We start from the raw sequence: 16,857 nt of genomic DNA, 5'->3' as shown, positions 1-16,857 counted from the left end.
AGGTTACCATGTGTTGGAGTGACACATGTACTCTAGACATGTGTCTGTGTGAATAGAGGCACTTTCCTATACCCATCAGCAAAACACCTTGGGGAGGGGAGGGGGTTAACCCCCCCCCCCATTCTAGCTCTGGGCACCAATCCAAATCTCTTGGACATATACTCCACAGTTACTTTTAAAGATTTAGTTAAAAGCTGTGGACATTCTCCTGGTATCCCCTTAACAAAATAATTCTAATTTTAAGCATAACAGGCTACCTTTTACCAGATGGAAGAGTCTGGTATCCTGGATCCAGAAGATTACAAGTTCCTTCCTTACATCACTTTTTGTCTATATTTAAATTAAAGACCATTTTGTCTTGTTGGCTACCCACTAACGTATCAATGGCAGTCCTATCCACCCAGGCAGACTGCTGTACATTCCTTCTACAAAGTTCCTTAGAGAACTTTATTTTTCCAAGGAGTAATCCTACACAGATCACCTGTAGGGGGGGAGAAGGTATAATTTCATGATAATAGTATCAAGAGACACTACAAATTCTAGAATAATGAAAAGAGAAACAATTTCTTTCTCTTTCTCCTGACAAAACACTTCCATCAGAATGGCAGAATGGCCAAGGGACAGAAGTCAGATCAAAATGGGTCTAAATCATTAGAGTTAGTTATTTAAGAATACCTAGAGTTGACCAACTACCACCTGCTCAACCATTTTTCCCAAGAAAAGATTAGTGATGGGTTGGTAGCTGACAAAATCATCTGGTTTACAGAGGGCTTTCAAAAGGCTCATAGAGGGCTATTCTCTCACGGAGGCATTTACCTCCCCCTGGACCAACAGCCACTCTCATGATGGGCAAAGGTTAAACAGAGTTGTATCTTTCTTAGCCCTTTGAATTCAATGGATTAGCAGGGTGTAATTCTGTTTACAACTGCACTAACAGTACCTTGCCCAGGTACCTTATCAGTGCCCTTAGGCGGCAATAAGTGAAATTCATCAAAGTAAAAGCAATTAGATGGGGATAAAAGAGAAATAATAAGGTATCAAACATGAGGTTTACCTGAGGCTGGCAGGTTCTTTTATGAGAACATCTGAGACTTGATACCTTGGTTTCAGTGGTGCTATTTCATTTACCTGAAGCCTGAAAATATTGCCTTCTATTTCATAAAGTTCTACTAAAAGAGGAACCTGATAATGAACAAATAAGCATTAATTAAATCAGTATGTGGAAATGAAATCATTTTATATTTTTATTAAGATTTCATGAGATGCCACACCAGCCCAGACAGACAAATAAATCACGGGTGGAGGGAACAATCTCCTGGCGCAGCGTATGTCATGGCATCTCTGCAAATGAGTGACTACGTTTATATACTTAAAGAGTGACTGCATGGCAGGCAGCATCAAACAAACAAAACTGAGAAAAAACAGAGACTTGGTGCAATTTTTAAGTAAACACTCATTGTTTTTAGTGATCCTATATTTCACTGGATATCTTCTTTGTCACTTGGAGGCAAAGTGAGGCAGAAATTTACTTACAGTACATTATCATCTGTTATCAGCTACTGGTCCTAACAATTGTACAAATGCTCTGAGATAATTTGCATATATCATGAAGTAAACACTAGGTATCACATAAATGGCCCAAAGTAGGTCCTTGTTTAGAAAAGGTGCAGTTAACACTGGGTAATTCTCACAGAATGAAAGTAACAATATTTAAAAGCAATTATGTGTACACAATTGATCCACAGACTTTACAGAGCAGGATCTTCCTGTTTTCCCTTCTCTGCAGCACAGCGAACTCTCTAAATTTTATTCCTGGGGATCAGCAGCCTCCCAAGAGCAGAACAGAGGCCAAGGGGGAATGCACAGCCCCTTCTCCCAAAGCCTTAAGTGCTTTTAAGTCTTTGGATGTGTGTGGCATTGCAATTATTTATTAGTTGGAAATTCACCCTAAAGTGATTTTAGCCATTATGTCAGCACTTTCAACTCTGATAAATTAATTTTTTAAATTTTGAGTGATGAACAAATGATTAATTACCCTGATCAATAAATTAGAGTTTATTTAATCCCAGACCACCGGAATAGCAGTGAATATTGTAAAAAATACACTATTTTCCCAGCATTTATTTATTTATTTTATTTATACCCCACCTTTCTCCCTAATGGGGCTCAAAGCAGCTTAATTCATTCTCTCCTCCATTTTATCCTCACATCAACCCTGTGAGGTAGGTTAGGCTGAGAGTATATGACTGGCCCAACGTCACCCAGCAGCTTCCATGGCTTTTGAACCTGGATTTCCCAGATCCCCACACTTTAAGTACTACACCACACCGCATCACCATGATGGGTCCAAAAGTGCTACAAAGAAAACGTTAATTAACAGTGCCACAATTTACCATAACTTTATATTTTATACAGATTATTTGAGGTTTCTTTTTGGCTATTAATTATTTTTCTGGGATTTTTAATACTGGCAGTTTTATCTAGTTAAGTGGTGTGAACTTTTGAAGGACAGTAAACAAACTAGTGTAATAAGTGAAATAAATACATGTCTTTGAAGGAGTTTCACATGAAGTTCACTTGTGACAGAAAAGTCCCAGGTAATAATGATACAATCATTTTGACTTTTATTAGAAGAACCCTGTTCACTTTTTATACAAGGATCTCAAAACTGGCCAATATCACCCTGATTTTGCTGATGAGTAATCAAGATAGTAGATTAATTTTTGTATGTTAAAATTATTCATTTTTTTCTTCACCATTGATGGTCAATGTGAACTCCTACCTTGCATTCTTCATTGATAATTTGGAATTTGACACTCCTATTGGATAATTCCACTGTGTCCATAAAAGCTCGATATGAGGACTTCCCAGGACATAAACGTTTCTGACGTCTGCAACACAAGGAAGAGAACTCACTTGTTCAATTATTCACTTCTATAAAAAGGATGTAATCCTGCACACAATTAGTCTCCTTAAGTCCTTTAACTATAAAGAGGTTTAAACGGTAGTCCAAATTGTTGCATTTAATTGTTGGCTACATGCCTATCAAAACAGGCCCAGGTGCAGATAAGTAGTGTTTTTGCATGCTCAGTGGATGTTCGTTAATTTTTAAAAATTAAGAAAAAGAAGACAACCCCCCCCCCACAAGCCACCTGACAAATACTCAATGTGTACATTACCTCCTAGAGTCACAAAATGCTAAGGCAGTTAAAGAACAAAAAAGCATAAATTAAAGGACAAAAGGGGGTGGAAGGCTAGAACAGAAAGAATTAGCCTGAGAAATTGGATGGGAGGACTTTTTTGAATCCAAATTAATTAACATCCTAATTACTTTAAAATACGAAGTGATCAGAGCCCCTAACCCCTTAATACTCCCCTCCCCATTCCAAGATAAAGACAGGGCTGGGGGATGCCTGTTATGAGGTTTGCATTGCCCCAGTTTCTCCTCCTGCAAACTCTCCCACACAGCAGAGGGTAGACTGCTTAAATATACCACTTCCTGTGCTGTTCTACTCTAGTTCAGTGTGTGATGAGCAGCTTTCTGCTTACTTAACTCCAAACCTCAGCAGTTAGGGGAACTCTACCATAATGAGGGTCGGAGTTGGCTGAGTTTGAAACTGTTCATCTGTCCCCCGAGTTCAGCAGCACAGCAGTGTTTTGCCCCCTCACCCTCCCTTGCAATCCCCACCTTGTCTACAAGATTTCAGAACTGCATTAACAGGTGATGCATGGCATAAACTATCTATATTGTATTTTTTAAATTAAGTTTCGCTGTTTCTGACTAAGAATGGGAAATGCTATTGCATTCACTTATAGTACAGGGGTTTTTTTTCCCAGCAAAGCACTGCTACTTCCCTATATTAGCCCAATTCTACTTCCTAATTTTTAAAAACTTGGTTCTTACCTTTAGTTTAATGTCTGCATTACTAAAAGTGATCCAACCTCTTACCATTTCAATAGTAATGCCATTTCTGTTGAAAGATTCAGTAGTCACCTCAGAGGAGGAACTAGTTTATGTGGTCATTTTAGAAACTTAAAGTAACTTTTTTGTCTCATCAAAAAATCAGTCGTACTGGGAACTTGGTATATAATCCATAACTGTCATAAGTAGCCATTCACGCGTTTATTAATGGCTGTCTGGATAACAGCTGCAAGAATTTAGGTATCCCTCCCAAATCTCTAATGGTTTGAAAAGACTGCTAAAGAAAAAAGATGGCACCCTTAAGTTGATGTCTTATGAAGAAGGATCCTTACCCACCAATGGGAAGGGTAGTGGAAGTTTTTGTAAACCATTGCTAAAAATAACTGCTGGGTGACATTTCCAAACTAGAAAATGTAAGGCCAGGTCTTAGCCAATGTGCAACAGGGGCAGCTGCCCCAGCCCACCTGCTGGATGGGGAACAACTCACAGCTGGCTCCCCCCTGAAGGAGTGGGGGGAGAAGAGCAGGCTGCTGTTGGTGCTCACTCTTGCCCCTTTTGGTGCTCTAGCAGCTGGTATCTGGCAGTGGCTCCTGCCCACCTCACACAGAGTGAGGGCCACCTCTTGCTTGCTACTTTTGGGGTGGGAATGGTGGCAGTGATTCTGGGGGCCCCAACCTAGACTTTTGCCCAGGGCCCCAGAATCACTAAGACTGCAACCCTATGCACACTCACATGAGAATAAACTCAGTGGGATTTACTTTTGAGTAAACATGCATTCGCTTGAACTGTAAGCAACTCTTTTTGGACTCATTTTTATAATCTAAAAAGAATAATGCTAGAAACATTGGACCGGACTCCCCATCCAATGGAATATTTCTCACTTACTGGAAGGAACCATTGGCTCCAACATGTCGATATTTACATGCACAGCTCAGTTCTTGCAAACTTAACAATGAGGGGACAGTGCCTTCTTCAGAGCTTTGAGCTCTGCAGTTCATCAATTTTCCTGGCCAGACCTCCCCCCCATCCCCAGCACAGTCTTGGAAGAATAGCAACTCCTCACAGACTTTAGGGGCAAATGGTGGCTATGAACTGATTAAAAAGAAAATCTCCTGTGAATAGACTACCTTTATGCTTCCTACAATGAACAACTTACTGTCCTTGAGCAAGGTCTAAAGACAGTGTGTGGGTGAGTTGTTCCAATTGTGATTGTAGATAAGTATTACTTAGTAATACTGAAAGCAGCAGTGGTAACTTGGGTTTTTCTACAATGCTACAGGATGTGATTGTGCATCATTAGAAATACATTTCTTACCTATAGAAATCAATCTGATTGCACCTCTTAAAGCTGCTTTTGTCCACTGCCTCATCTTCGACACTAAACAGAGAAAGTATAATTTAGGCTGTATGGAGTGAACAAATATGTACTCCTCTTCTATTACAGCAGCACAAAAAGTTCTAGCACAAAAAGTGAACAACGTAAAAGTAACTTCCAGTCACTGTTACCTACAACACCTTGTGAAAAGTAGTGGATGGCCACAAAGTATAGGTATAAAATTAATGAACCCCACACAAAAAACCCTCTTTTAAAAATGAGCTACTATAGAAATGTCCAATCAATACAAATATTTATGATAGAATAACTTTAGTGTAGTCTTGTAAGGTTTATCAATACTATTTCAGAATAAATGGAAAACTCAGCAGCAATATCAGTTCAGCAGAACTATAGTGTTGGTGAACTAATACTGAATAGAAGTAGAGTCAAAACACTGCTCCCTCCATTTATATTTTCTGAGTGAGTAAGATCTCTATTATTGCTTAATCTTAAAAGGTGTATCTAGAAACCCTAGCAACACAGGGTAGCATTCAGCTGATCAAATTTGTACATAATTACATTTTCCTTGGCTATCTTCCATGGTATACTGTAAAAACAAATAAACTAGTAGCCTCATAGTCCATTCAACCAGTCAAGACTGTATACTCAAGAAAGATCACTTTACCAGTTGCGGCATATAACTAGTGTGTGTTAAGTGATCCTGAGTATGCACGTTTCATTAAAAGCTCACATACTGTATTATGGTGTAGTTTGGTGTAGTGGTTAACAGCGCGGGACTCTAATCTGGAGAGCAGGGTTTGATTCCCCACTCCTCCACTTGAAGCCAGCTGGGTGACCGTGGGCTAGTCACAGTTCTCTGGAGCTCTCTCAGCCCCACCCACCTCTCAGGGTGTTTTGTTGTGGGGATAATAATAACATACTTTGTAAACCGCTCTGAGTGGGCATTAAGTTGTCCTGAAGGGTGGTATATAAATCGAATGTTGTTGTTGTTATAGAGAGTTCTGCCAAAATTAGTATTTGCCTACCTAGAACAAATTGTGCACAGATTTCATTCCCAATTCATTACACTGTAACTTTATGCTCATTTCATCTATTTTCATTCCAGAATGTTCTAAAGAAAAGCAGGAAACTTTTAGTATAGGAAATTCCATAATTTCCTTTATATAACATTGTATCCAAATATTAAAATATTTAACGCAAATTAACAATATTAATTTAATACTGCTTAAATGTTCAATATTTAAATCAATACGAGTTTAAGCCCTTTTTCTCACTGGGAGTCTTCGTTTGCCAGCAAAACGTTATTTCCTATTTGTAACATATTTGCAACACTTTTTCATGTTCATAGCTGAAAATATCTACTTCATAAGGGTAGTGTCTACATATTAAACGGCCCGTTCTACAGTGTTCACTGTTGTTAATTATCTGTATGTGGGACATTCTCCTTAGAGCCATGAACTGTACTATCTGCAGAACCACTTTCATTTACCTGATTTCCTCCTCCACGCTTGACTCCATGGCAGACTCTCACGCCGCTATTCCGAACGCGCGCACCACTAGCTGCTACAACAGTCGCTAAATCTTCTGTAGAACCGGGATAGGCGCACGCAGAGAAAAAGCTTTCATCCAAAGACAAGGCGTGGTTTCTTTTTTTCTCAGCATGCTGGGAAATGGAGTTTTTGTCTCTGCACAGCCGTTGGGTTTGCTAAGGTAACATGGAGTGATTACTAGGCTTACGATCTGGTGTATTTATTTCTCTGGAGTACTGAACTCTGTTTATGGTTGTTGTTTTTTAAAAATGTGGTTTAATCACAGAATGTTGTTTGGGGGGCTAAACCCCAGTCCCTAGAGCTATAACGTTCTCGTTATATATGTCTGGATAGCCCAATTTGAGAAAAGATTCCAGTCTCCCTATGCAGACTAATCTATTCTGCAAACTGATCATCAGTGTTTGATGCTTAAGAATTAGTAACAGGTAATAGTAAAACATTTTAGGATTTCCAGATCAAAAAATGACAGTTAGCCAGCCAAGTACTATCAACATTACTAGTTTTTACTATGAGAAGAGCCTGGGCCATCCAAGACTGCCTTGGTCAGCCCAAGAAACCTCACACTCAGCCTCCTTAGACTAGCTGTAGCAGGTTGTGACTGCAGACAGAAGAAGGGAAAGGACTATGCACAGATCCGGGTAGATTTTCCTGTGGGTCTCTAAGATATCACTGGACTCAAATCCTGCTGTTCAGAATCGCAGCTCTTGTCCCCTTCCGTGCCTTCAAGCTGCATCCGCGGAGTCACGCCTCCGCACTCACTGGTCTACGAGGACTACCGGCGACCCTAACCTGCAGGTGGCGGCACGCTCCTCCCCGCCCACCGTGGCGTCGACCGCACCAATCCGGCGGCGCCCCATCACGCGCCTCCTTTCCCTCCCGCGCCGAGCCTCAGGCCTGGTGAGCGGAAGGGGCGGGCTGAGTGCTCTCGGCGCGTTGCCTGCTTGACACTTCGGCTGCGGCGGGATGGCGCCGAGAGTTGCAGCGTTCTGTGGGATGCTGCGGCCGCTCTGCGTAGGGCCGAGCCTGCTGATCCTTCAGCTCTTGCTCGTGTGTCCGCCGGGCCCGGCTGCGGCTGGCCAGCTCTCCAAGTGGCGACTGCCGGCGCCCGTGGTGAGCAAGGAGGGCGGCTGGTGCCTCCCTCCCGCCCCGCTTGAGGAGCGAGCATGGACGGATCCGGGAGGGAGGGTGGTGCGGCATCCTGGAGGGTAGGGGCGGCCTGCCCTTGAGGGGATTAGGGGAGAGTGCTGGCAGGCGAATTGGCTGCCTCCCGCTTGCCCTCGAGGGGAAGCGGGTAGTGTCCAAAACTGCACGTGTGAGTGCCGCTGCTCCCGTGTCCTTGGTCCTGGTTGCTTCGCCTGCGGCGCCGCGGAGAGGCTCGGGCTTGTTGGCTGCCTTGCAGCACCTGACAGTCGCCGTCTACATCGCGTCCTCTAGAGGAGCCGGTTTCGCGTATTCGGGCAAGATTTTGTTCCGCTTCCGCATCTTGGCTGCCAAGTTTAATTTGATCCCGAGGCTAGCCCAGCACGACTCCCCACCCGAACCGGTTCTTAATGCTACGGTTCAGCCCTGCAGCGAAGAACAGGCCCCTGAGCATATGGAGAATGTGTTTTCCTCAGCAATCGGGGCCTTCTCCCGCGTTCCTGAGGTTTGGGGTTTTAAATTAAAGGAGAAGGACTCCTAATGGTGGAAGGGTCGCCATCTCCTCCCTAGGCCTGATATTTTTAAAAAATGCCCACTCCTTATTGAGAATTTTCTGTTGTGAATAAACGTTTATATAGCAAATATGTTAGATGTACAGCTGTTAAAGGAATGAAAGCTGGTGCAAGTGTTTTTGGGTTTTTATTTGCGGGGATGCCTTTTTCTGGTGTGTGAATGTTGTAGCAGGGGTGGCACAGATGTAGCAATTGTAGCCTTCCAAGAGCAGCTCCTTTGATGTAGTACTACTCACACAAGTAGCCTGCTCAGTGAACAGTTATTTATGTAGGTAGACTTCCAAAAAACATTTTCATTGGCTATTTAAAACAGAATCACAAACTTCAGCTTTTGCAAGCAGGGCAAGGGAATGAATATCAAAGAAGCTAAAAAGGATGTGATGACTTCATGCTTTAGTGATGATAATCATATTTGTAGGCTTCCTATCTGTCCACGTGTAACATAAAATGTTTGTAACTACACCCAAATGCAAAAGTGCGGAAGTATTGCATCTGCAAAGATTCTCAAAGAAGGTTAGACGCACACTGAACTAGCAGAATGGCTTCCTTAACACATGATACAATTGTGGTTCTGACAATACAGTACTGTACTGCACTTTGAATATTTTAACTAGCAGTTAGCCATGTGCATAGTTTACTGCTTGATTTATGTTTAGAATTGTAGACATATGAGTGAAACCCCCCCTATGCATTAGAAAAGTACAAGAGTCAGCTCGTGAAAGCTCATAACCTACCACTAATTTTGTTAGTCTTATAGGTGCTACTGGACTCTTGCTCTTTTCTACTGCTACAGACAGACAAACACAGCTACTCATCTTGATCTATCTACCACCTATGCATGTGTTTGCACAAGATAATCATGTTGCACTTGTTAAAATACCATTGTTCTTCCTGTGAATAGAGTTAATATGAACGCCTATGTGCCATATAACTACATGATGTGCCTGATATCTATAATGCCCAGTGGCAATAAGACTTTCTAATTATGAATGTATGACGTAATTCTCACTTTTCAGTGTGTTCTGTTCTGCTGAATAGGTCACAGTATCTCAGGTTCTTTTCACAGTTCTGGAGAGATCAAGACAACCTGCATACACACATTGCTGATTTACATTTATGAATCAGACTTGTTTATTAAAGGCAAAAGCACGCTATCCTAACAATAGCAAACAACTTAAGTAAATGACATGCTTACATGTCATACTACCTCATTCATATGCATCAGTGGTACTAGCTGAAAGCTAGAACCGTTCCCCCAGCAGTAGAGAGCTTGTTGGTTTTTATTAGTGATGGCAAGGAGGAACGAGACATGTTCTACTGCAGACCAACATGGCTACCCGCCTAAACTATCTCACTCTTGAATGTTCTGAGCTTCCAGATGGCCCATCTTTAAAGAAAAATGTTTCTGTTGCTTTCAATGAGCAAGTCAAAAAGTCAGATTAACTTTGGGAAACTGGGTCTTCTACACGTGCATCTATTCAAGACAAGCTTACTATTGAATGTACATATGAAGAAAGGGTTTAAGCGAGATTTGCAATCCCGGCTAGCTCCAATATGACTTATTGGCTCATCTCCTGTTCCTACTTTGTGTGTGTTCCTTAGCTAGCCATTATTTATTGAACTGATCAATTAGTATATTGTTCTCCAAATTTTGAGACACTTGTTCAAAGGGACCCTAAGAATGACCTTCTGAACTCTGGCCAGTTTAACTGCAAATTGAGAGGTCTTCCACTAACTGGTTGTTAGTTTATTTGTGCACTTGCAAATCATCATCTTAGCCTTTCAGTGGTAATCTCTGAGCCTTCATTCCTTAGCTAAGTTCTGACTTGGTTCTGGGGTGGAGGTTCTTGGACTTATAAATTCTGGGCTTTGCATGATGTAACACAGAATATTACAGATAAATATTTTGCTTTGTGGTTACATGTATGCTATGATAGGTTAACATTTGGTAAATGGTCACCTGTAGGCTGTAGCTAAGTGAGCTTTACAAAACTGATTTTTAGGCAGAGTTCAAAGTTTATAGTAATGCAGTATTTATGTAGTGATGTTATTGTTCTTGTTGTTCCTAAACACCTTAAAGTGCCTTTCGTATATTATCTAGTAATCCTTATAACATTTAAGTGAAATAGGACAATAATATCCTTACATTACAAATTGGTCTGTGGCTGAGAGATCTGACCAGGGTACTCAATGAATTCATTGTTGATGTGAAGATTAAATATGAATCCTGCATGTTTCCCAACAAAAAGTTAATTTAATATAATATAATACACATGGCTCTTTCACATGTATGTTCTTAGCTTGATGACTGTAATACCAAATAGTGAATTGCTTGTGAATTGAACATGGGGTCCTGGTTGGGCCATATGGTAGATATACCTTTTAAAAATAAAAAGTAAATAAATGTTCATTTAAATGTTAAGTGATCACCTGTAGCTAAGTGAGCATCACAAAACTACTTTTTAGGCAGAGTTCAAAGTTTATAGTAATACAGTATTTATGTTCATATATCATCTCATTCACTGAACACACAAAATTGCCTTATACTATTATTTATTTACTTTATTTATACCCTTCTTTCTCTCCAGAGGGGACACAAAGCAGCTTATATTTTTCTCTCCTCCATTTCATCCTCATATAACAACCCTGTAAGATAGATGAGGCTGTGAGTTTGGAACTGGCCCAAAGTCATTTTCAGCAAGCTTCCATAGCAGGGTAGGGATTTAATCCTGGGTCTCCCAGATCCTAGTCTGATACATTAATCACTACAAAGCACTGGCTCTCCAGTATCTGTGTCAAGGTCTTAAAATGTAATAGGTTTAGACTGGAGTAACTCTGTGTATTGCACTATTGGGTTAGTATCGCCTACTGTGACTGGCGGCAGCTCTCTTGGGTCTCAAGTGGAGGTCTTCTGTGTCACGTATGACCTCAGCTGTTTAACTGGAGATATCAGGGACTGAACCTGGGACCTTCTATGTGCAAATCAGATGGCTACCACTGAGCCATAGCCCTTCCTTCAAATTGGCTTGTATTTGAATCATAAAGCCTTGAACAATCAAGTGATACGCATGCCTGTGTGAATCAAGCTGTACTGCTGCCTCACTTTTCCTCTGTTTCTTTGCTTAGGGGAAGAATTTGTTTAACTTTGGAAAAATTCTCTTCAACAACACTACCATTTTCCTAAAGTGTAAGTGCATTCCAATTGTTGCATAACATATAATATGGGGATCTTCTGCAGTATTTATGTCAGCTCAGTCTCTGTTTGGACAATTTTAGCACTCTACCAGCCCTCTTTATTTCAGCATTTGAAAGCATTGAGCTGTGTCTAATAAAGCTTCATCAAAGATACCTTATGTTCTTCTTCTTTTGAATACCTAAGCCCGAATACATCTATTAATCTGGTTGTTGTTCCCATTGAAGGCAATAAGTTAATTCCTGTTTGCTTACCAGGATGTACCTTGCAATGGTCGAATCCACATTCACCCATTACCCGCATGTTTATCGGATATCTTCCGTTTGCCTCCAATCCGCGATTTTTTCCTCTTCGTTCACATTCCTGCTTCCAATCCGTCTTTCTCGCGCGTCCCTCCGATCACACGGCCGCTCGAAAACCGCTTTTTTGGGCGGGACCTTTTTTTCCCGCCCATTTTTTAAAATTTTTTTGAGCGCACTTTTCCGTTATTTCGATCTTTCCTTATAAAGAAACATCATTGAAGATAATGTTGCCTCTCTTTCCCCCACTGACAGCACTGATGGCTCTCTCCCGTTTCTTTTTTGGAAATTTGGAAGCATTTGGGAAGCTTTTGTGGGCATTTCCTATGCAGGACAGTTCAGTGCCTGAATTTTACTGAAGTTTCACTTCCTTGGAGTGTCATTATTTCGATATTTCATAATTTCGATATTGAAGTAATATAAAATAAAAAAAATAAAAAACAGTTAAAAAGGAAGTTTCGCGAATCCGTTCTGAGGGTGGATTCACCCCAAAATGATTTTTCAAACTACTAGATTTGATTCAGAAACAGCATAATCAATAAATCCAATGCTATGAAGTCAAAAACAGTCTTTTGCAGACTACGGAGCACTTGCAAGTTGAATCAGCCAATAGGAACTCTCAGAACGGCCGGAGAGACAGGAAGGGGGGTGGTTTTTTAAAAAAACCACGTAAATTGCGCATTGGCCCGTTCACGGCCACCGTGAAACTCCCGTTGAAAACCTGTGACCACATATTCGGGAGAAATGCGAATGAAATGTGTCTGTTTAATGAGGTAATGTGACCGGCACTCGGGATTGCGTGGGGAATGCGGGGAACATGCGACTTAGAATGAGTAATGTGGATTTGACCAATGTTAAATACCTTTTCTTGGAAATGAGTTTACATAGTGAGTATTTATAGGATTGCAGTCTTTGTCACGACTCAGTTTAACTGCACTGGTTTCCTTCTAGAGCAGTTGATAACGTAATATCCGTGGGCCATGTGTACAGCTGCCATTTCCACTTAAGTTGTCTTATAGCGGTAGTGTATTCTGTAGGTAAAGGAAAATATATTTCCTATACAGCAAGGACTAGATTGTGTGGATTTGTTGAAATAAATGTTTATTTCACAGGTCCCCAACATGGTGCCTATGGCACCTGCTGACACCTTTCCTTCAGCATGACAAGAAAGTGGGAAGGGCTTTTGCCCAACAGGGCTTTTGATTGGCCATTGAGATCTGATTGGTGGTGCAGATTTTATTAAAGTTGCTTCAGCAGCAGTTGCCACCACAGTACAAGGATCTTCACTGTGCGAATGTGTGTGTACAAGAAAATATGTTTATACAATATGCACATTTCTCCCTGTAATGGTACAATTAGAGTTACGCATAAATTCACTCCCTGACATTTTGTGGTTGACTCCATTTCCTGTGGCTGCTATTTTGTATTTGGCTCTGCCTCCTGAGGCAGCCATTTTATGGTTGCACTCACTGTCCTGTATCAGAATTCCAGAGGTGCCCACATGCTTGAAAAAGTTGGGGACCTCTGGCTTATATATTTTAAAAGAAATCTACATTGTATGCAATGGATTTTTTCTGATCAGATAATCACTTAAATGAAAATGTAGAAAACAAGACAGACAAAATAGCATAACAATGTGCTGTCTTTCTTTTGTACCTTGACTGAAAGAGTGGAATTTATTTCAAGGGTTTTTCTAGTGCAGTCTTCAGGTATGCCATTTTATGTTTAGTTCTGAAGATTATGTTCTTAGTATATAAACTCCTTGTTTGCAAGATTATATTATAGAAAACAGAAGGAAATTTGGAATACCTGAAATACCTTATTTACATGACAAGACCTTCTGAGCTACATCTTCATGTCTTGTTATGACATAATGGGCAATATTGTAATCTCTCTCTGCCTGGAAGGTATAGTTTTCTCACATTCTTTTTTGTTGCCGCAGCTCTTTCTGACCCTCGGAGAGATCATTCCTGAGGTTGCAGAATCTGTGCAGAGGAACAGTGGTATGAGTTGGGAGGTGAGTGAGGTAACTGAGGAAAGGACAAGGAGTCGAAGTCACTCCTTCCTGCAAGGAGCACCGCTCTGCTGAGAGGCGGAAGCAATTTCATCCCTTCATACCTCCTCATTCCAGTCTGTTGATCCTGCTGGCTGTTTTTCTGCATGGATTCTGCAACCCCAGGAATGATCTTTTCAGGAGTCAGAAAGAACTGCAGAAACAGAGAAGAATATGGGGAAAATACACCTTGTGCAGCAAGAGAGAAGAAGATGGGAAAACTGTACAATTAGAGATGGGCACGATCGGCATTACGATAGAAAAATACCCACGATAATGGCGTTCGCGCGTTCGGGACCCGGCGGATTGGTGCCGTCCACGGCGACCGATCCAGCGTTCGGGGGGGGGGCTTCATCGGGGCGATCGGTATCTGATCGGAGATCCAGTCACTCCGGCACCAGTAATCTATTCCCCTGGCAACGGAGCCAGGGGAATGCCTGAGCTGAGTTTGCCCTCCTTCTGTCACCCTGGAAACCCGAATGGAAGCCCAGCTTGCCTTGATCAGCAGGGCTTCCTTCCAACCACGGAGCAGCAACGCAGTCACCAGTTGGGAGAAGACACCCAGGGGAGGGAGGGGGAAGGGGGTGTTCTGTAGCCATGGGCACTCCAAACGTTTTTTGCTTTTTAAAAAAACGGGGCTTTGTAGGAGGAATGGCTGTTTTTCTGTCTGTCACTCTCTGTTTTTAACCTGCTTTTAAAACACTGTATTTTGTGGGAAAACCTCATTCACGGCTCTGTGTGTGTGTGTTTAAAATATGCTTTTGGAAGACTGGCTGCTTGCTTTTAAAATTGGGTGGGGAGGAACGGAGGATTCTGTCCCTGCTTTTTTTTAAAAGCTCGTTGAAACATGTTGACGAGGTGTCTCTCTCTCTCTATTTGGAGAGGCAGGGACGGGTTAAAAACTCCCCCCCTCTGTTCTAAGTGTGTGTGTGTGTGTGTGTGTGAACGTCCCCTCCCTGAGGGGAGGCGGCTCGTCTCCGGGTTAAAAACTCCCCCCCTGCTCTAAGTGTGTGTGTGTGTGTGTGTGAACGTCCCCTCCCTGAGGGGAGGCGGCTCGTCTCCGGGTTAAAAACTCCCCCCCTTCTGCTCTAAGTGTGTGTGTGTGTGTGTGTGTGAACGTCCCCTCCCTGAGGGGAGGTGGCTCGTCACCGCCTCCCCGTGCCCGCTGGACCCGGTGGTCGCTGCCACCACTCACCTTCCCACATAGCTGGAAACAGTGGGGCGCCCCTCCGCTTTGGCCTCCCCGATCCCCGATCCCCGGATTGGAAACGGGAGATGACCGGTGTGGATCGGTGATTTGGGGTCGTTGCCGGTGCCGATCCCCGATCAGCTTGATCGGTAATTTTTTTTGGATCGTGCCCACCTCTATGTACAATAACCTGAGATTCTGAGTTGTAGCAAACTGATACCTTTTGTGCTTACAAGCGTCCTATTGTGCTGAAGAATTACTTTCAATTAGTGCAAGAGGTCATCTCTAATAAAAGATGAGATAAGATATAAAATGTTAAATACTAAGCATAAAAAGCATTTTAATGATAATAAAATTAATAAATGTAATTGTTATTATTGACTGACTACAAAGGTTAGATACATTAAAATTAACACACAGGTCCTTCTCTCAGACTTGGCATCAAAGAATGGACACAGTAAGAATGGGGAACTGAGGGGGGAAAGGTAGATTTGTGAGAGCAATTAGAAAATGTCAAATGGTAAGTTTTTATCAGGAGTGTATTTAGTGCCAGGATTAAGTTGGGGCTTATTGCTTCTCAGTGAAGGAAGTAATATATTTTACCTTGCTCTCATCTGATTACTATGGATGAGCCTTTCCAGCCTCTTTCAGTGTTATCCAGTAATATTACTATTGAGAGATGGGGGAAGTGTGAGCTTTCTACACTTTTCTTTCAAACACTCTCTTTGATCTCTTCAGCGTGTTCCTTTTTTCTGTTAGTTTGCATGTGTTTTTGCTATCACTTTTTTGTTTATTAGTATTAGGAATATTTTATTAACAGTAATATAAATAGTAGAAGATATTTTTCTGCATTTTATCTTCTTTTTATTTGTTTAGTTGATGGCAATGCAACAGCATGTGATCCTTCTCAAAGTTACAACGTCAGCTGGTACTTGGGATATTCTAATTGCTATAATGAAGTCTTTGACTTTGGGGTAAGAATTTGGTACTAAATATGAGCAGTCTGTTGGTGCTAGAGGAGAGATGGATGGAAAATATGTGCAACTGCTATGGATTTGCTATGGATGCTACCTAAGTAATACTGCGTATCTTTCAAGCATGTATGAGTGAGTGAGTGAAAGCATTTTTTTAAAAAAATCACCATTCTTAATGTTCTTCCAAGTCTTTATTTAAACCTTTTTAACATGAGTTAGGGGTTTGGAAAAATATAATTGTCTTGATAACATTTTAAAATAAAAACAAGGAAGGATGTTTAGGGAGGAAATACCTGGATACATTTCACCCATGTTTTTAGAAGAGAAATGCTCTTTATTTGTCACAAATGTCTTATATGTAATCGCTTTGTTCTCTTTGCAGATTCTTAAGTGGTCACCTAGTTTGGACTCTAGTAACTGCATAGGATTACACCATTACACATATTATTTAATGTGTTTTTGTCAAATTGTTTGCCCAAAGGAAATGTTGGCATGTTGGTGATAGTCATCCTTTGGTAAATAACCTATTATGCAGGACAAATCAAAAGCAGAAGACTTAACCCCTCTACACTGGCCAGATTCAGACATTCAGTCATTCAGACATTCAGTCATTGACATTCAGTCATTGG

The 16,857-nt window shown here is 41.4% G+C and overlaps 2 protein-coding genes across 5 annotated transcripts in view; one reads left to right on the top strand and one right to left on the bottom strand.

Annotated features, from left to right (window-relative positions):
- The window catches only part of GANC (glucosidase alpha, neutral C), a 49,152-nt gene extending 42,258 nt beyond the window's left edge, over positions 1-6,894 (bottom strand). For 2 of the 3 annotated variants that reach the window (XM_054970911.1, XM_054970912.1), the window contains exons 1-4: positions 6,748-6,894; positions 5,238-5,300; positions 2,783-2,891; positions 1,055-1,182 (exon numbers count right to left, since the gene is read on the bottom strand). In XM_054970911.1, the coding sequence (XP_054826886.1) occupies positions 1,055-1,182; positions 2,783-2,891; positions 5,238-5,300; positions 6,748-6,776 (329 nt within the window). In that variant the 5' untranslated portion in view covers positions 6,777-6,894. Of the gene's footprint in view, positions 1-1,054; positions 1,183-2,782; positions 2,892-5,237; positions 5,301-6,283; positions 6,370-6,747 lie in introns of all 3 variants that reach the window. The other variant, XM_054970914.1, reaches the window with a different exon arrangement.
- An 834-nt stretch (positions 6,895-7,728) lies between these two features.
- TMEM87A (transmembrane protein 87A) overlaps positions 7,729-16,857 on the top strand; it is a 32,744-nt gene continuing 23,615 nt past the window's right edge. For both annotated transcript variants that reach the window (XM_054971360.1, XM_054971359.1), the window contains exons 1-3: positions 7,729-7,918; positions 11,647-11,707; positions 16,131-16,228. In XM_054971360.1, coding sequence (XP_054827335.1) covers positions 7,772-7,918; positions 11,647-11,707; positions 16,131-16,228 — 306 coding nt within the window. In that variant the 5' untranslated portion in view covers positions 7,729-7,771. The remainder of the gene's footprint in view (positions 7,919-11,646; positions 11,708-16,130; positions 16,229-16,857) is intronic.

Source organism: Eublepharis macularius, chromosome 2 (genome assembly GCF_028583425.1).
Source record: "Eublepharis macularius isolate TG4126 chromosome 2, MPM_Emac_v1.0, whole genome shotgun sequence".
Taxonomy (NCBI): domain Eukaryota; kingdom Metazoa; phylum Chordata; class Lepidosauria; order Squamata; family Eublepharidae; genus Eublepharis; species Eublepharis macularius.
This window is presented reverse-complemented; position numbering and strand designations above follow the sequence as displayed.